Below are 20,829 nucleotides of genomic sequence, written 5' to 3' on the forward strand. Positions count from 1 at the left end.
TGCTAACATTTTTGTTTTGTCTCTATCACTACTATTCTCCAGAGTGTTGCAGATGTAGGCCAGAGCCAGAGCATTTATTTTGGACTTTAAGACTGATAACTATCTTGCAACACTTTGTTTTGGTAAACTGTAGTCTCGCCTGCTCAAATGAACAATGTGTGCAGTGAGCAGCTCTCCTCGTTAGAGGTTATAAATGTGATTATATCTAGATGAGCAAGTGGATTCTCCAGTTTTGTCTGTTCTTTTTTGCAACCCTAAAAGAATAGGGCAGTGCAGTCTATCTTGAAAATGTTTGCTTTGCAAAGCTCAGTGTTTGCTTCTGGAACTTGGTATCAAAGCACCTGAGGGAGTTCAGTTGCCTAGGATCCAGACCAACGAAGTGCTCGCTTAACTTTAAGTACTTCAGTAGTCCCAGGGAAGTCAGTTGAACTGTTCACATGCTTCCATTTAGGAGTGTATTCAGTGTTTTGGTGATTGGAGCTTTAATTTTTTTAATTAAAAGGTTAGTCTTGTAAGTAAAGATGAAACCTGCAGTTGTTAGGATAAAGTTCAACAGATCTTTATGTGTTTTAGGACAGAAGCTGTTCTGCCATCCCAAAACCATCAGTGTTTTAGACAGTTGCTGTGACCTGTATCAGTTTTGCTAGTGAGTAGCTAGGACTCTTTATGCAATTAATTAGGTTAACTGCTTAAGTGAAATAAACCCATTTCTATTACTTTTTCTCCAGTGCCTAGCACCGGTGTTATTGACAGACTGCTGTGGGCTAGTATGGATCTTAGCCCTATATAGCACTGGAGAGCAGAGGCTTTGGGATGTCTTTGGCCTATGGTGCACTGAGCTGGCTTTGCCTGGCCCTCAGAGCCAGCAAGTGCCCTGTGCTTAGCAATGCTAAGAAAAGAGGCAGACAGGAAAGAGGTACCAGCACTGCTGGGTGTGAGTTGTCCATGAGGGGACAACTGTGCTTTCTTTATCTCCCTTTTTATAGAGTTCCAGTGTTGGTTGTAGACACATAAATGAGCTAACTGATGTGAGATTCATGTGACCTACAAAGTAAGTGCCCTTTGAGTGCAATAGACCCAGCCACTGCAGGTATTATTGTGTGCACCAGCTATATTATTTTACTTTCAGCAGAGGCGTAATTCTTCCAGCACTGCGATTATGTTTATTTTCTTACAAGAGTAAGGTATAAATTTTATATCAAAAGATGTATCACTTCCTCAGTCTCTCTTTTCTTATCATGCTTTCTCTCAGACCACGTTAGCTTTGCAGTAAAGCTCTATTTTAAATTGTGTCCATTTTTACAGTGTTCTATATAGGGTGTTTTTTTTACACTTGCTGTTTGAATGTAGTTCCACCACTGAACAGCAGCAAATGTCCTGCCTTTAAATAGGTCATTTTATTGAATTCATCCCAGTTATGCAAAGAAATGGAGATTGGTATAAAAAGAAGATTAACTTTTAATATTTTCTGCTGTTTATAGAAAGAAGGTAGGGCTTCCCTTATATATCGTCTTCTGAGTATAAAAATCTTCAAAATTGCTTAGCTTCTGTGTGCATTGCCATGGTAATAAAACTGCTGATGTAATAGATGATCTTTTTTTTGTAGAAGAGTTTTAGCTAATTATATCTCTGTGGTGTCATTCTTATCAATTTAAGTTTCTTGTCTTTACTTTTTTTCTCTCTCTCTCTCTACAAAAAGTACTTCAGTGAATGGAAGTTTATTTCAGGAGCAGAACAGTATTACAGCAAATGTTCTAGAGGAAGAATCCATTCAAAAAATGAAATGAATTTCAGTTATTTAGCAGCAGCTTTTGGGTCTGTTTCTATGATCCTAAAAATGCTGCAACAACAATAAAGGCTAAAAGACAGAGGAGTAGGAGGCTTACATTAAAAAAACCAAAAAGTAGTAAGAGCCTTTTGGAACTAAAAATAGCCATAGCAGCAATAAGCCAAACTCTGTATAGTATACACTGTGATTTAAAAAGATAAATGAATAAATAAATAAATAAGTGGCTTCATATTTTAAAAATGTGAAGATTTTTTGGGACTCAGTGATTTAGAAGTGCTGCATGTGCTACAGGAGATCTTTTTGTTTAAAAGAAACAGCTTTATTAGTTTTCTGAAACCCAACAGGTGTTCCTTAATATCCAAAAAGAGAAGATAAATAAAAAAGCATGATGTATTGAACTGAGAAGAGAAGAAATTGGTGTAAAAATATTGCTAAGGGTCTTAAGAAGAGACATTAACGAGATGAAAGAAGGTAGTGCAAGATCATGATAAAAATTCCAAGAAACTGGCATCCTTCTGCCAAATTTTGGTAGCAGCAACAATGTGTAATATTGGTTCGACTGGCTACCTGGAGATGTTATTGCGTATTCATTTAAAGCAACATAAATAAGAAAAACATAACCCATGAAGTCAGTGACATTATAATTATTTTATTATTATACAATGAGACTAAAAGAAAAATTTACTGTCACCGTGTCAGGAATGGTCACTGTGAGTTACAAAGAAGTATAGCTAGAGTAACCAGTTCTTATAATATTAGTTGTCAATTCTCATAATATTAATAACCAGTTCTCATATAGTACATAGCATTAAATTTTCAGAATTTTATTGTTAGGAGAAGACAGCTTTAAATATCATAAAGGATGTCCTTGCTTTGCTTTAGGAAAGATAGCCCTGCAGCACACCAGGTAGGACAGTCACAGAAGAATGAAGTGTAAGGGAAAGGACACAGAAACTGATTGCCGTTACAATTCAGCAGAGTTTAGTAATGTAAAAAAGCAGACAGAGCCCCAAATCATGAACCAACAATTACTTTTTTCTAAATCGAGTACTTTATCGTGATTCATTTACGGAGAATTCATTTATACATCTTGTGTTTACAAAGTTCTGGCTAAGGACAGGACAGCTTGACTGGGAGAATGACACCCAGTTGTAGATCAGATTTTGATTATGTTTACATTGCATGTGCCAGCTAAATGACATAAAAGAGGACTATGATTAAACTGTTGAGAGATCTGAGCTGGTACTAAATGAGTACAGTAGCCCAGAAAACCCTCTATCAGCTGTGTCTCTGCAAAGCCTAGTGGAGCATGGTTGTGCTCAGTCAATATGTAGTCCATGTACGATAAGTAATGTAACTGATACTCCAAACTGCCCTGGTCTGCGACGAAACTGATGGCAGTGTTGGCTCTCTCAGAATCAGGGAGATATAAATGTGTCTATCAGATCCTTTTGTCTACTGAACATAACTCTGTAGATGAAGAAAGGAGCTAGGAGGGCCCTCACTTTCTGGAATTATGGGAAGTTTGTATGCAGAACTTGGGACTGGGAGGTAAACCTTGGTCACTGAGGCAACTACGGGATAGACTGATTAAATATCCAGAGTGGTCCACAAAACCACTCCACATATATCATCAAAACTACACGCCACAAAATGCTTCCCAGTACTGTGTAACAAGTTTATATTATATAGTAAAACACCAGAAAGCACAGATACAATATGATAAAGGAAGAGAATGATTGAGATGAAGGACATCATCATCATCATTATAGGTCCTGGTAACTCTTTATTTCACTGTCAAAGGTTTATTTTCACTAAACGCAGTAGAGCTAAATTGCTTTTTAGTGGCTTAAGCGCAGTTCTCTGCTTTCTGAACAGGGGTCATATTGAGCAGCAGAAACAGTCTGTTAACGTTTGAAGACACCTCACTAACGCCAGTGCAATATGAACACCTGACTAATGCATCGTGCTATTTTACCTAGCAAGTTTGCACTCAGCATTCATGATCTGTAGTTCACATCTCAGCAAAGGCAACTTTGCAGCAGCCTTTTCACAGCTCGCAGGGCCTGGTTAGTGAAAAATCATACTGAACACGGATACACAGTCCACTTGTTATTAACAATCTTGTTTTGTCATAGTCACGCTCAATATTTCATTATTCAGAAAATATCCTTAAACATTTTTCCTTTCAACTACAACAGAATTTATCCTTTTAAGGAGATTATGACCATGATATGTGTAATCCCTTTGCTCCTATGGATGATGACAGGAAATCAACAAAGAGGTGATTTCCGTTTATGTTGCTGTATTCTGTTTATACTCATATATCCTCTAATGGTACATGTGTGTTTCCTGGAAGCAGATGAGAAAAGCAAAGAAATATATCATTTCCTCTCTGCAGAAAACAAACTATCCTTTGAGCACTGCAGCTTTCTTTTGTCCCCAGCCCACCAGCTGCCACCCCATAAAACACAGTTGCATTGTGATTTTACTGCTGTGAGATGATAAAAAGATGGGGAAAAGTTTAGGTCACCTCAATAGATTTGTACGGTGGGTTCTTTCAGACAATTTTTTTATATAACTACGACAGCAAAATCATGTAAGAGAATATGTGCCAGTATGCCCTTACACCTACGAAGGGCTGAATTCAAAAGACCTGTGTGGGAACACAGAAGGATTGACACAGATCCTGTTGTTGGGCCTGTGTCAGAAATTGGGGCCTGAGAGAGGTGAACACAGAGCAGAAACATAGTCAATAAAACTATTTCTCCATGTATAAACTTAAACATTGGCTTCAGTTCTTGGCAGAATCAAGTTCTTGGTTAGATTATTTTACAAGTTTAACAATTTCGTCATTGCATTGATGCAGCATGTTTGAAAGTTTTCATTTAAAGGTAAGATTACTTGATTGTTTTGGGCATTTATATTTATCACTTTCCCTTACTCATAACCACTGATATTTTTTTCCAGTGCTTACTGCACAACACATTCGGGAGATTTTGGTTTTCATTTTTTCTCTGAAGTGGAAAATCAAAATAAAAAGTAAAAAAATAACACAGAGAAGTAAGATTTCAAACCATGGTTAGCAGATAACAAATTGATATTTTTAATAAGTACTTTTATCTATTTATCATTTTTGTTTTATTATATGCTATTTCAAAGTGTATTTTCAGATGCAGATGTTTCCTGCTTTTCCAAGATTTGAAAACAAACAGTTTTCCTTTTGACCTCACTATAGATGGTTCATGCATAGCTTGTCATCTGTGTTTAAGATTCTAAGTTGCTGGCTGATAATTTGAAACAATAATGCAAATTTCCAGTTAGAGTTTGCTTCAGGGTTGGTGTATGAAAGCATGCATATTATCTTACATTTTAAACACCCCAAAAAGCATTAAAGATCTATTATTTAAAATTGTGAGCCTCTTGCTCCTGAAAGTGATTAGCTAGGCAAATGTAAAATTGGAGGTTTTGACAATTTGAAAAATTTTAAAATTATACTTAAGTATTTCTGCTTGCACATTGCAAAACAAGCTTGAAGTGAAAGGGAGCGGAACTAAGCTAAGCTGCAGTTACCTTGCATGCGCTGTGGCCCACGTTGTGGGAGATCCCTCACTACATCGTGATAACTTGACATGCTCTAAATCACAAAATTCAGATCTTGATTTTTGAAAACTCCACGATACAGAGAGGTCTTTGGACATCTGCATTTGAACTATTATAAAGATACTTGGAAAGTCCATATAGCAGACAGCCAAGGAAACTAATACTATGCATTATATGTATTGTTTTAGAAACAGCACAAGCAATTTTTATTGTGGGAATTTTAGTGGCTTTTTGACTCTCAAATGTAGATTAGGGCTGGCATCTGTATCCTCACTCTGGGTTCTGATGCATTTTTTTTTTTTTTCGTTTGTCTTTGGTCATCTTAATGCTCTCTATCCTCTGACTATATCAGGACGTACAGTTTTCAGTCCCCGCCAAAGGGCTGTCCATCTAGCTAGTGTGGCAGGAGCACTTTTGTGTACTTTGTTTTGAAAACTAAATTCATCTCATTAATTCCTCATGTAGAAAAATCAAGCTTTAAAAGACTTGTAATCTATTCAGAGATGAAGACCATCTGTAGGAGGATAATGTAGTCTTACCAGATACTTAATGCAGTTAATTGAGAAAATGTAGGTGTTGCTGATGACCTGCAGGAGTAGATGGATCCTGTTCAATGTATTCATACTTACTGCATCTGCAGGAGGAGTGACCTAATCATCTTGACTTTAGGGTACACTGAGAACAGACAGAACTGATATTTCAGATCCAGCTCTGGAGCCTATGTATGCTTTTTACACTAGACCATTGCAAGATAAGTATTTTGTTTATTTGTAAAGTTCTGTGAGGTCTTGAACTCTGGTCTGCCTACTGCTTTCCAGTTGAGCGCTTTAACCTTTGGGCTACAATCTGGCTGCTCCTTCTCTGCTTTTCCACTGGGTCTGTGATTCATGTGTTTTTGGCTGGAAATTGGCTCAGCTTCAAGGAGAGAGATGGAAAATGCGCTCGCTTGTGATATGTTGTAATTAAGCTAGTATTCCAAAGTGTGGAACACGTGGGTTCATCCAGGCTGTATAGTATGTGGAAAGCAAATTCTCTACGTGCTGATGAAGTGATTAACAACTTGATTGTTATAATAAAGATGGGAATCAGTGCTATCATAGCATGTGAAGGTAATCATAATTCCAAGAACATGTAGCTTTTGAGCCTGGAGGACTTCAGTGGAGTTCAACTGCCTATCCACATAAACTTGGGTCACGGTAGAAGTTTGGGCAGGTAGTAGTTTCCATTTCCATTTCCCAAACTTGTCAAGGACGTTTTGAAAACCCAGCTAAGTGGAATCAATCATCTTTAGTCTTCTATTGTAAGCGAAGATGACTTTGTTTTCCATAAGGAAAACAGCAGTCCCATAAATAGTAACTTGTAGAGTCACAGAATAATTTCATTTGAGAAGGACTTCCGGAGGTCATCTCATGTGTCCTTCTACTTGAAGCACCCAATTAGATCAGGTTGCTCAGGGATTTTTGCAGCCAGATTTTGTATGTCTTCAAGGATGAAGATTTCACAGCCTCCATAAGCAACCTGTTCCAGTGGTTGACCACCCTCATGCTGAAAAAGCTTTTCCTTACATTTGATTGGATTTTCTTGTGTTCCAACTTTGTTTCATTGCCTCTTATCTTGTCACTGTGCACCTTTGAGTAGAGTCTGCCTGTCTTGTGTATGCCCTCTCAACAGAAGGATGTAGACAGCAGTTCTAGCCTCTCTTTGCACACCATGTGCTCCATCCCCCAGTCATCTTGGTAGCTCTCCACTGGACTTGTTCCAGTATGCCAATGTCTGTCTTGTGTGGGGGAGCCCAAACCTGGATACGGCACTTTGGGGACAGTCTCACAAAATGAAAACTAAGAGAAAAAAGTAATCGTAAACAGGTTTGAGTCTTGAATACAGTGTGTTACTATAATATGCTATTGAATATTGTGAAATGCGATGTCTTGCAGTTTTATTTCTGAGAATATAAGAACATGATCTATTTGTAAAAGTGTATTTGTGAAAATAATCTGTGTCTAGATCCTGTGGTTTAGAGATCTCACAACAAAATATTTCGGAAGTTTGGTAGTATTTAAATTGTCACGCAGGTAAAGTTTAATACCACAATCCAGCAACGTATTTGCACTTCTGCTAAGCGGTTTACTGAATCAGATTGTGACAGTATAACTATAGGCAGCTAATTGTGTTTACTGGAGGTTACTTTGTTCTAAGCAAAAATAGTCACTCGTAAGTAATGCAGCGCTTCCTAAACTTCACAGGGCAGCAGCGTGTTTCTGTGACCAGCCTCCTGGTATGCCATGGTTTGTTACTGGTTGGAACAAATCTGGGTATAATAGTAGCATTGCCAGTGCCTCGCTTGCAGGGGATTCCCAAAGTAACTGGTGAGTGAAATTTCTCAAATGGATTGTGTAGAACAGTTTTATCCTGAAGACTTCATTTGTCTTCTGTCAGTAGCTTAAGTGAATCAGCAAATTTATATGTATTATTTAGATATATGTTACAGATTTGTGATGAAATCGTATTTGTTGTTCTTCCTTAGCTTTACAGTATGTCCAGACGCTTGTCTAGTTTTGTCTCTGGTATTTGATGCAGAGCAATGGTTATTCTTTAGGGAGCAAAAATAGGATAGACATCAGTCCTGTCAAGAGTAGAGTCTAATGTGTGGGGATGAGAAGAAAGTCCGAAAAATCTTTCTTCCGGTTTTGGGGAAAATATATGCATTAGGCAGGAGACAGGTACTGAAAATTCAGTATATTCTCTGACTGCTTATTCACTAAATCGTTGTTGTTCCTTTTCTCCCCAAAACAGTGGACTTGAAATGTATGACAGTGTATATTTCAGTTTTTTTGACAATGATCATTATTTTTGCATTTTGTAGAAATGATTTTATGAGTTATTTTCACATTATAGCATTTCAAGTGGAAACATATGAACGCTGCTGGATCATTTTGCAAGTGTTTTAACTACAGCAGAAGCAAGTTTTTAAAAGTGTGTTTAATGGGACCTTTGCCAAGCTACATTTTGGTTTTAGAATTCTGCCAGAGCTCAGAAGCTGAGGAGGGAAGCTGACAGATTCTCTAAGGCAAGCGGTGTGTAATTTCCTTCAGCAAAAATGAAAACAAAAACAAACAAACAGAAAACTTAGGTAACTTTGCCAAAATGAAAACTAAATCTGCTGTGCTCAGCAAAATATGCAGCAATAGTCCAGTATGATAATGGATAAATGTTTCTGAACAAAACATGGAATCTATGGAACCTGTGTAAAAATCTGTAAAAAAAATCTGTAAAAATAGGTGCAATATAAGAAAATACATTGCTGCAGAATCAAAACTTCTCTCATTCTGTTATTCCATTTTCTGTTTTGATTATTGTGGTTTAACTCCCCTGTATATTCTTAACTTTTTTGGGGGGGTCAAGATCTGTCAAATTTCACAGATCTAGCAACATTGTATTTGGAGATCTATATACATAATCCTCCATGTATTTGGAATTTGAGCTGAAAAACTGTGACTTTCTAATAGTGCTTCTCATATTGACAATTCTTCTTTATATCAATGCACTTTCTGTTAAGGCAGAATAATTTTTTATCATAACCTACAATGTATTAGGAAGTTTGGAATGAATGGGGTGATTTATAGGGCTCGTTTTTTTTTTTTTTTTCAGTAGGCTAACTCTTTTTCATATTGTAGCTTATTTGGAAGGCTGCTGCATTTTTTTTCTTCTTTTTGCTGTAAAAGCCACATATACTCATAATGTCATAGCTTCTGAATTTGGTCCTAAGCAATGTATTTCTCATACAGTCTTACAACTTGCGCAGTGTAAAACTTCCTTATACCTCTAACATCCCACTGTTTACATTCTTTACAAATTTAAATTGAAATTACTCACTCATTGCCTTATGAATCTACCGTGATAACTAGACAACCATTTATACGATGAGTTTTATTTCCTGCTTTACAGTGTAGAAAAGTCTATTACAATGAAACAGATGTTCTTACGCTATTCTGGAAAGGTACAACAGATGTAATTGAAAACTAGATATTTTGTTTGTGGATTATTGGAGAACACTTGCAATATTATGCTTGCGACAATGCCAACCAAAAGAAGATAGCGGAGAGTTTCTGTGCTCATGCTGTTGTGAAAACAGAGCACAAAAGTAAGTCAGCTTGAACTCAGAAGGTTCTGTTTTAGCTGATTTTTAATACAGTCCTAAAATACCTTTATGGCACGTAAGATTTGTTTGGTACTTTTTTTTCTGTAAATTGTGTACCTACAGGGCTAAAAACAGAATGGTGCATGGGTTTTAGGAGTTACGCTTTTCTGAAATAATTGCGGTGGAGCTCTGTGGTTAAAAAAAAACCAAAATACATACTTGATGTTCTTTGATTGTCTTTTTTTTTTCCTCTCCAGGAAGAGGAATGGTGTCATATCATGCGCACAATGGTCCAGTCAAGTTTCTTGTAATGGCTGCATCTATAAACAAGAAAAACAAAAACAAATCCAGGAACAGTCTGCCTCCCAGCTCAGAATCCAAAGAAGATGAGCAAAAGAACGTTCTGCACAATGAGAGACCAGGTTCTTCCCTTAGTAATACCCACGATACTGCGATTTGGCTGGGAGGTTCAGCAGGATCCATTACACAAAAAAGTGACTTGTCTTCATCTTCTGGATCCCTGACATTGTCTCACGGATCGAGTTCCCTAGAACATAGACCGGAGGACAGTAACATTTACGAGCTTTTGAAGGATCAGAATATTTCATCTAAAAGTAAAAGGCAGAGATCCAAAAAAATGAAAGCAAGTTCAGTATTAGTTATTTCTGGTGGTCAAGGACACAGAAGAGTGAACAAGAAGAGCAAGCAGCAGCGACAAGATGAACTAGTGTCTTCAGTGATGGTTTGGCAAATCCCACTATTAAATATCTAAGTAAATTAAGTCCAAGATATCTTCTCTTATTACCAAAAAAAAAAAAAAAAAAAAAAGGCTGATGTAATCTTTTTACAGCAAATGCCGGCTTAGGACACAACCTGATAGACTTTACACATGGGAGCAATGTCACTAGAATTTAATCACATGACTAAAGGCTGCAAGACAGAGTTTTCACGTATTTAGAACATTCTGCAGTATTAGGTTATTGGAAAACATTCAGCTGTTGATGCTGTCTTTGATACTTAAAACACAAAGAATTTGTTAGACCCTTTTTAATGGTTTTAGAATCTCTACCTTATTTATATTCACATTTATAAATATTATCATTATATTCTATAGCACTTAGGGAAGGGAAGGAACACATGCCATGTCACTTGCTGGTTTTTGCTTATGTAAATCAGCTGTTTATTTCTTTTTCCAAAGGGATATATTGCATGGACTGTAGATTTTAACAAATTAGCAAATATTTTTAAACAATAAATATTCTAATACAAGCTAATATTAATTTGGTAGTCTCTATAATAGTTTGTAACAATTCTACAAGCCTGAGTTTGGTCTGAACAGAAAACATTCAAAAGTCAGTTTTCTTAATTGATGGATAGTTGTTTATTTTGACATAGAAAATGTATGTTTTATTTCTAATGCTCAGTATTATTGAAGAACTTTGCAGGATAAAGAAGTGCATTAATTTTCTTGGTAGGTGCAATGTGTCTGTGACTCACCTTCATTGTACAGAGAAAGTTCTAGGACATTGTGGCTTAGGATAAATAGAAAATAGACACAGAGCAGTCGTGCGTTCTAGTGCTGCTAACACCTTCTCTTTCTGGCAGTGTAAGTTGCACCCACTATCAAAGCTAGGCATAGACTTTATGCCATTTTTAAGCAGGTGTGCGTTGGCAGTTTGTAATAGCGAAGCAGGTGTAACATGAAGAAGTGCATGGCGGTCCAGTAAATTAACAGCGAACGCAGAAATGTGCTAATACTGCAGTACCTGTAGGGAGTGCACGTAATCAGTGTGGGTACTCATTTCACTTGATTTGTGCCGCAGCCTCAGTAAACACCTTTCACGTAATGTCCCTGAACAACTGCAGACAGCAAGGATATGATCATACCTGAGCAGTGGTCACCTCTTTTCACCCAGAAATTCAGAAGGGTATCGTCTCGTAAATGGACATTGTCAAAATACTGTGCAGAGTTTATTTTTGCATTTCTTCACTCAGTGGGGCAAAGAGTTGCTCTGGTAGTAGAGGGCTGAATTCTAAATGGAAACCTAATCCTCTTAATGAACCAACATATTGCCAAAGGGAATTTTGAATTTGGTATTACTACTAAAATTGCTTTTTGTGCTAGTGTTTTTCTGTCTCTGTGCATGTGGAATATCAAACAAAGCCGTCAGCTCAAACATTACCAAAAATGGTGAGGAAACACATTTTTCAATCAAAATATGTGTTTAATTGTAATAGCATGTTGAGTAGATTCACTGGGGATGTCCTTTTCCTTTGTCAATAGACTGAAAGATACAGAAAGTTTAGGACTGTTAAGTTTCATTTGGATATATTAAAAACTCTAATAGCAATGGTCAGTTCGGTAAAATATAAAAGAAATATATCTGATGCAGCGCATATGTCAAATGTTTGCATTGATTAGAATTAAGTGTAACTTCTGATTGCATTGAGACTTTATTCCAGTGGAATGCTCTCAAATTGTATCTGTGATTTCTACTAGGAATGCCTTGATTTCACCATGTTTTGTTTCAGTATGCCTAGTTTGAGTCAACATCAACCATAAGCACAGTGTTTCCCATGTTACATTTCAAGGTAAACAGTACTAGAGACTGCAAATTATTTTGTTCAAAATAAGATAGAGTTTAAAATACATATATATATTTTAAATATTACTGATTTTTTGTTTTTATTTTGCAGCAGATTCACACCTTTCTAAATGCTCGTTCTGTCTGCTCTAGAAAGCAAATCAGTATCAAGGTGAATCAAAAATCAGTGGGTGGGCTGACTCACTAAGTTGGATAGAGCAGCACTATGACATTGTGTCTTCCCTGCCACAGGACACAAAGTACGCAGGACACAGGGCATACTTATACAGTGAATCTTGTCTGCTAGATGGCAGCAAAAAGGACCTTTGAGAAATAACGTATTACCCAGCTTCCTTTTCAGTAGAGTTCAGGCCACATCCTGCATCCAGATCTGAATAGGAAGATTCTTGATCCGTAAGAGACAGCGTGGATTTCTGTGAGTCATGATGGACTTTTGTTATGGATTGGATTATAGGCTTAGGGTCTTCATTACTTCTTTGTGCTTTTATTCTGTCTTTCTCTGTGTATCTCACAACTTCAGTGGTGTTGTCATCATTGGTATGGCTTTAGTGTTAGCATGAGTCCTGGTGCAAAAAAAAGTTGAATGCCTCTAAATGAGCCTGCTGGCAAGTTTTGCTCAACCTTTCCTCTTCTTCGTGGCCTAGTGCCTGATCTTGTCTGGCCTTGAGGGATCAAGGACAGTTGCATTTTTTACACTCTTCCATAGCTATGGCCCTAGGAATTGCTCTTTGCCCGCTCTGTGGAAGTACTAAGCTGTACAGTTTAAGGTATGTATAGTGAAAAAATGTTAAAGAGATTTTTCTGTTTATAAGGCATATGTAATATCCTTTTGCTTCACTGCAGTAAAAAGATTACAGGTTTGATTCCGTATGTTCCTTAGGTGTGGAATTCCATTTCCTTGCTTTCGGGGCGGAAGAATTATGCCCACTCTCTCATGGGTCTTAATCACTAGGAATAGTAAGCTAAGTCCACCACGTAATCAACTAGAAATCCATGCATAGAATTATTACAGGATCTGCTAGCAATAATGTATGCCAGTTTTAAACTTGTAAGTGAAATTCACCCTATCTTCCAGCTGAAATGTAGTTTTCTTCAGTTTTGTTAATACAACTGTAGAATTCTACAAAGTACAATTCTGCTCTTTTGGAAGTCCATCAGAGTTTTGCCACTGACTTCAGTAAGAACAGAACTGGGTCTCTTACTTACATTATACTATTTTGAGAATAAGCATTATGTCTGACTGTCTATATATCTATCTAAGCTGTAAAGTAACAGAAAAGCTGTATGTCTTGTTACAGAAATACACAGTCATAAACTAGATTTCTAGTAACTAATTGAGCACAACATGCAGTGTTTATTTTCTAACACTAACTGACATTACCTTACTCTGAAAACAGACACCAAAAGTTCTTTTACAGCTGGCAAATAGTCTTCATAGCTGTAGTAGACTATGCTGCTAGGTAGGTTGGATTTTGCTTTCTGATGCTGCTTTTCTAGATTAATAGAATTTATGGAAAAAAAAAATAGGAGAAAAGGGGAACAAATGTAAGCATTACAATATATTCCATATATGTTTTCTAATAAATAGCAGTGTCTTTTATAACATGAGCCATAAAACTTGTGTATTTATGTCCAAAGTATAAACTGAGAAAACTGTTAATAAAAAACTGTGATTAAAAAATTAACTTCAAAAATTTATTTCTTGGGTCATCATTTTAACAAGAAGGCTACAATTTATGACACATTAATGAGTGGGGTTTTTTAATGGATTCATGAAAGAGAAAATGTGATTAGGACCACAGACTGATTTTTTTATTATTTTTATAGTTTCTAGCATCTAAACACCAGCAAATGCAATTTTTGAAAGTGGTGCAGCCTCTTACAGTTTGGCCACTGTATCACTGGATCCAAATAGTGACTAAGCAGCAAAATTTCTACTATGCTGTCTACATGGAATAAAGCCCAACATTTGAGCAGCCTGCATGATGATATATAAAAATGAGATCCATTAACGTTCAAAATGAGTAAGGCAAAGAACATTAACAGAGGAAATAATTAATTTTCCACTGCTAACTGGAAATTCATTACAATTAATTTGCCCTAAGGACATAAACAGAATCCCATGTTTGTGTTTAAATTCTATCTTGAGACTTGTGTTCATTAGACTCAGCAATAGTCTTTTGTGTGTACCTGCACTACTATAAATAAACAATAAGGAGAGCTATTGACAAGTGTTTGGTAAAATGAATTGCTATTAAAGCCTTTCTTTTTGTTCCTGTTTTTATAGCACATCTATTTTATTTATTGCTTTGAAAAACATTGACTTTTTGTTCTTTTTTTTCTGAAGATTATTGATGTTTTCTTGTGTTTCCTTGCCACTTTCATTGCTACAGTAGCCAAGATGCAAAACAAAATTAAGTCTCTTGAGTGCAGGATACATTCACACACCTTAAGGTGGATTCTGTCCCAATGGGAAATTACAGCTTATTTATTGATGGGAGGCTGAGTCCTAGAAATTGAATACTGCTCCTCTGAGACACGGCAGAATACTGGGAAAGATCGATCTCCTGAGCCGTGGTTCGGTGCTTAGAGTTCGTTGTTCATCTCTTCCCTGCCCAGTTTGATTTTCTAGTCCTATAAAGACAAACTACTGTTTGTGGAGTGCGTTTGGGGGAGAGAAGATTCTGCAGTTTAAAAGACGCAATTAACGGAGGTCTCTGTAAGAGTTAATCTATATTGCAACAATATTTTTAGATTGATTTGTATATCCTCATAGCAATAATATTTCACACAAAAATAATCCTGTTAAGGAAGATTAATATTCTTTGTAGCTCAGAAGAAACTGAGCTGAAAAGTGTTTGAGTGATTTGAAGGCGCATGGTCCGTCTGTGAAAGAATCCAGATTAAAGCTCTTAATGTTTTCTAGGCCCACGAACAGCCCTTTAAACCGTGCCTTCGCCCTGCAGACATCCTGGAGGAGCTGTTGTTGAAACTGTCCATGCTAATACACTGGGCAGGACCAGGAGTATAACTTGAGCTCTGCCCTGTGATCACAGTGTTGGCCATGGCATGCTCACTGGGACAGAGCCGGGTCAGGGCTGCTCCCATTACGCAACATGGATAAGGCCACTGGTCTTGGATCTTTCGGGGAGGAAGGAGGGAGGAAGAAAGAGTGCTTAACTGCATGGATGTAAACAGTGCAGTGGCACTCGTCCTTACACAATGGGCTTTCCCTGTTTGCTTTCTTGATGCTGACGTAACTTAAGACATATTCTTACGATCTACTTCAGATAGGCTGGACACTAGCAGTCTAAAATCTAAGACCATAAGAGTCTCTTATGGTCAGTGGATAGAAACTGATACACTTAGAGGTTGATTCTTTCCATGCTCTTAAATATTTATTTTATGCCACTAATTATAATGGGAGCAAAAATTTAGTTTAGACTTAACACCTACCACATAGATTTCATGTGTTTTCATGTGTAAGAGGAGTCTCAGTGTTAGTCTGTGGTGGTTCATAAGCTGATTGCATCATGCCACAGCTCTAAATTCTAGGGTTTACTCTCATCATAATTCAGGTTTAGGGGTTTTCTATAGCTGAATATAGAATGTGTATCTTTCTTCTCTTACAAGTGCAGTTTGTACTCTCCTAGGTCTATTTGTTATTTGAGATATCTAACTCAAGATTTTCAGAAATGTTTAATTTTCTGCTCCCTCTCACTTGTATTTACCTGAACATGGCATTTTCCTTAAAGGCATGCCTAGCTACCAAACTTTCAGAAGCATTCTTCTTCACCTCCCTTTGGAGACTAGCTAGATATTTCGGGGATAAAAATGTATCAAAATAATGACACTGAAACAGTTTCAGATTAAAATATCTGCAAATTTCCTAGGCAGATGAAGATCTACTACCTGGCTCCATTTGAAATTTGACAGTGTAGACATATGACCTAAAGCACTTCAAGTACTTTGGCCAAGCTCCATAAACTGCTCTATAAAGGTGGTTAGTCATTCACAGCATGACCTTCAAAGGTGTACAAATGGAATTTTTTTCCCCTCCAGCAAAACAGGCCTTGACAGCAGAACTGCAAGTTCTCCTGCCATACATATTATTATACTCAAGGGATAATCACCGTGATCATTAATGTATCTCAACCTGGAAGATGAGCCAGAACATCCAGAAATAAGATGAAAAGTTCTGGGGGAGGTGAAATCACTCCAAGAACTCACTGGAAATCTGATTGTAAAGGTTATTTTGGCATCAAAAGATTCAGATGAACCTCTAATGGGCATTTCATAAGCACTTACCTAATTTCCACTGAAATCTGTATATTTACATGTCCAAATACCTGTAACAAAAAGGGTTCTAAATCCAAGAAATGAGATACTGCTTGGCTACAGTGTTACAGAATTTCATTTTATTTTCTAGTATTCCTGACTGGAGAAATTCTATGGGTTCCTGAGCACTGAGGTCGCCTTAAATGTTAGCATAAAAATACAACAACTCACACCTTGCAGAGAAAATTGTAAAAGTTGTTTTCTGGGTTTTTTTGGTTGCTTTGTTTGGTTTTTTGCCTGCATTTCGTGTTATAGAACAAGCCTGTCAGTCCACACTAAACGCTTTTTTTTAATGTTCTCTAAAAAAATTTCTTTGCTGGAGAGTTAGCTAGCACAGACTGCATGCACAAAGGAGGGGGGTTGCTCCTACTTCAGCCAAAATTTGTAAATGCAACAACTTTTCTACAGTGTTGCTAAGAGCAGGCTGTGGAGCCCTTAATCCTGATAAGAAGCAACTGACACCATCAGTTAACTTAAGCTGCATTTACAGTGCTGAACCCAAAAGCACTGCTAATGTCGCTCAGACGCATCCCGAATCTGTACCAGGTGGAATCCACGTGCTGCTCCCGTCCCCACGCACACCCTCGCTAGTCGGGCGAGGAAAGTTGCTTAGAGACTATATCTATACATGATGAGACTATATCTATACATGATGAAGTCTCATTGGTACATCAGTAGTTTAGGAGAAGTGCACTGATCACAAGGTAGTTTGCTCAAAAGCAAAAGAGCCATAGTCGCAGGTGCATGTGGAAGAGACAGGTGGTGTGACAACCCGTTGCTGGTTACGACTGGAAAGAAATGTTGAGTGGACAATTTCATACCACTGAAAAAAAACAAGGATTAGCTTTAATTCTCTTTTTCAAATCCATCCTTTTTTATTATCTTTTTAGTGACTTAAGAGATTTTGTGCATGTTTTTTCATTTGTTCATCTAAGCAAATGTTGTATAGTCCTCATCTTTTAACCTCGTCTAATACCCCCAACTTCACTGAAAGCTGGCTGATAAAAGTCTGCAATTGTAGAGGCTCCTTTGTAGTGCTATCCTGAAACAAATATATTTTTTCTAAAATGAATAGCAATATTGATCTGGCTCTGGTGCATAAAACTGTGCAACCCAACAGTGAAGAAATCTTTATGATATATTTTTCCTTTTGGCTCTCTATTCTATCTGCTATAAGATGATAACCCTTCTCTATGCAACTTTTCTTTACATTCTGCTATTTGGCTGTATTACAGGGATGTGTGAAAATTAATAAACAAATGCAGATCAGCTTGGGTGAGCATCAGATGTACTTTTCCAAATACAACATATACCTATGCCACATGCCTACAGCATGTATGGTTTGTACAGTCTGGATATACAAGATTTGATTTTAGGCATCTCTGGCTGCTCAGCAGAAATATAATAAGGTGTTTCTCTGTGCTAGCAACAGAAACCAAACCAATCCTTGAGGCCACTGTGTTATAATACCAGGAAACATTTCACACAGAAGTGTTCAGCTGTAAAACATTGGATGAGCAAAAGGAGTCATGTTTTTTTTTTTTTCTAGTTTGGTTTACTTTTTGGCTTCTGGCCATGAATCGGATCTCAGGATACTGCAGGAACCACTGATATCAACTACTGCTGCTGTCAGTGGCACACACGTCTGATGCTTACTGCAATATGCACGGGAGGAATACAAGTGAGTTTTGCCTGTGCTAGCTCCAGAATTTTAATGCTGCAGTGTTCATCCAGAAAACCCCTGTGTCAATCTAAAATGCAAAAGAATAGCCCACAGACTGCTTTGCATCTCTGCAGACACTGGGAGCACGTCTAGGCTGTGTAAACATACCAACACTACTACCTAGTGTGTTGGACATGCAGTCACGAAAATACAGACTCAGCGAAGGCTGAACAGCCCACCCAGTTAGCTGGTAAATGAGTGAGCATCAAGTCAGCGCTTAGCTCCAAGCTGCTGTGGCTACACTACCTGGGGGACTCTACCTTGCTTACTTGTAAAAGCGAGCCTGTGCATGCCTATAGGAGCTACATATATGCTGAGCCCTCTACCTACAAAGGTTTGAAACCTCTTAGTCTGTAGGGTATATGTTGAGTACTTTATCTGGGTGAAATAATGATTTTGTTAAATGGTTCCTAACCTCCTTAAGGACTTCTGTGGCTTCATTGGCCAGGAATCAAACCTTCTAAGACTGGGCTGATTCATTTTTTGACGTGGTCTGCTTGCTAATTTTACTGAGGAACAGTGCATTTACCCCAGTTCTACTAGGGCAGCCCAGTCCTGCATGACACCCTCGAAGCTGGGAACTTCAGCAATGCAGTTGCTATTGAGGCCAGTGGGAATAAGATAAAAAATATGGTACCTTCTACAAGAAAACCAGAGCCCTGATAATAAGCTCTGGGGAAAAATATATATGTCTGCATCTGGATGCCATTGGGTATTCTTACAATGAGAAGAGCATTTAGCTCTATTGCCCATTTCCACACAAGAGGCATCACAGTCTGATGTCTTCTGGAAGAAAAAAACATAGGGGCTTCTGTTTTGCCTGGCAAGCAGGTTAAACGGAGAGAAGGGTGTCTATTTGGTGTCCAAATTTAGGTGCAAAAGATGAAGGAAACTTCCTATTCCTATTTCTCACCTGGATTTTTTTTTTTTTTTACCAGAGAAACATCTAATAAAGTTCTTCTGTTACAAACTGTACTCTCTTAATTTTATGGAGCACTATGGATGGTATGTGAGAGGCAGAAAGGAAGGGTTGTGGTGTCTAGAATGAAGTCCACTGTGCGTGGACTAGCTTTGGTTTCTGGGCACCACAGAGCTAAACATCTAGCTCTTCCCTTTCTGCTTTTACTTACCTCACCATACTCACTGCTCTACAGCTGTCGCTCCAGGCTAATCAGCTGTAGCAGAACACAGGTATCTCAGCAAGTCGTGATGCCAGTAGCAGCAATTATAAGCTATCAGTCCCCCTGAATATTTGCCATGTTGGCTGGGCTACAGGAACGTATGACAGAAGCACCAAATGAAGCACACCTATGAGCTGTGTGATACCTGATTGCCAGGACAGGGCCCACACTACACGCAGCATCGATTCATCTCCCACAATGCAGATTTTAAAAATTAGTTGTCTAAATCTGCGTCTGTCTTACTTTACAGCTAATGGAGTGAAACAGGCAATACCAAAGGATGATTCACCTCATCCTAAGATAAGATGTCTAAGATAGGTGAGAAGAGTTGCCCTCCAGACATGCTTATTCCTGTGCACTAATTATAAGTGCAGCCTCAGGGAACTCAAGTTAGGTAGGGAATTAGACAACTAAAAATAGAACTATGAGTGTCCCTTTTTATACAGTCATCTACTAAAAACTGAAAGGCTAGTAGATGAGCAGCCTTATTCTCCATGGAAATTTTCCCAGCCTGTGATCCACAGAGCAGTGGTACTTTGCAAAACTTACGGCAAGAGGTCTGCGGGTCCCAAAAGCAAATCTCCCTTATATCTCTTTTTATTTTAAAGTTTGATGGCAAAGCCGCATGGTGGCCTAAAAGAACCTTTGAGGGTGGAGAGCAGACTAGGGCCCAGAAAACTGGGGAATTGCTGGCTTAAGCTAAATTTTCAAAAAATATGGAGGTGGTTCAACCTGATCTGCCTCCGATGATGTGCAGTCAGAGCAACCGAACATGAAGTCTGCAACCGCCAACCCGCTACCTGACTTCTGAGGCAGCAGCTCTGTGGAGTTCAAGTTTTGTACATGTCTTCTTTTGCAGGCTGTATCCACAATGGCAAACATCATCTCTGAAAACATGGTACACCTCTTCCTAGCTACTGATTTTCAATCGTTTCTAGCAACCACAGCTCAGACACCTGTGTTTTAACACAGAGATGAGTGTGGTGTAACAATTAAACCTGAAGAGCAGCTAACCAAATTCAGTAGTTCTTTAAATCATCATACAGTCAGAAAATATGAGTCAGACAGATAGATCTCAAATGATCTCAGATACAATACTGTTAGCATAGTCACATAACTCTCATTAATGTAAACAGGAGTCAAGCATCTCAAGGGGAGACAATACTCCAGACAGAAAAAGGGTAACAAGGATTTAAAACATGAAAATAATTTTCCAGACCTGTATTAGTTGTCTAGTTTCAGTGTGATCTTGAGATATATCACATTTAAAGTAACATAAAATAGCAGGAGGATTACTTCCTGATGTCTGGAGAGAAGAGTTATTTCTGGCAGGCTTTAATGCATCTGCTTGTATTACGTGGAACTTCTTCCAGCTAGTTAGGAATAAATCCGTGTCCAGAAACCAAAACTCCAATAATGTAATGGATCCAAATTGGGCAATAGCAGGAAAT

At 37.9% G+C, this 20,829-nt stretch overlaps 1 protein-coding gene across 6 annotated transcripts in view; it reads left to right on the forward strand.

Moving 5' to 3' along the window:
• ARHGEF10 (Rho guanine nucleotide exchange factor 10) overlaps positions 1 to 13,825 on the forward strand; it is a 119,589-nt gene extending 105,764 nt beyond the window's left edge. For all 6 annotated transcript variants that reach the window (XM_068937325.1, XM_068937321.1, XM_068937326.1 and 3 more), the window contains 2 exons: positions 7,636 to 7,758; positions 9,788 to 13,825. In XM_068937325.1, the coding sequence (XP_068793426.1) occupies positions 7,636 to 7,758; positions 9,788 to 10,302 (638 nt within the window). In that variant the 3' untranslated portion in view covers positions 10,303 to 13,825. The remainder of the gene's footprint in view (positions 1 to 7,635; positions 7,759 to 9,787) is intronic.
• Positions 13,826 to 20,829: the final 7,004 nt, after the last annotated feature.

The sequence above is a fragment of the Struthio camelus genome, chromosome 3, assembly GCF_040807025.1.
Source record: "Struthio camelus isolate bStrCam1 chromosome 3, bStrCam1.hap1, whole genome shotgun sequence".
NCBI classification, from domain to species: Eukaryota; Metazoa; Chordata; class Aves; order Struthioniformes; family Struthionidae; genus Struthio; species Struthio camelus.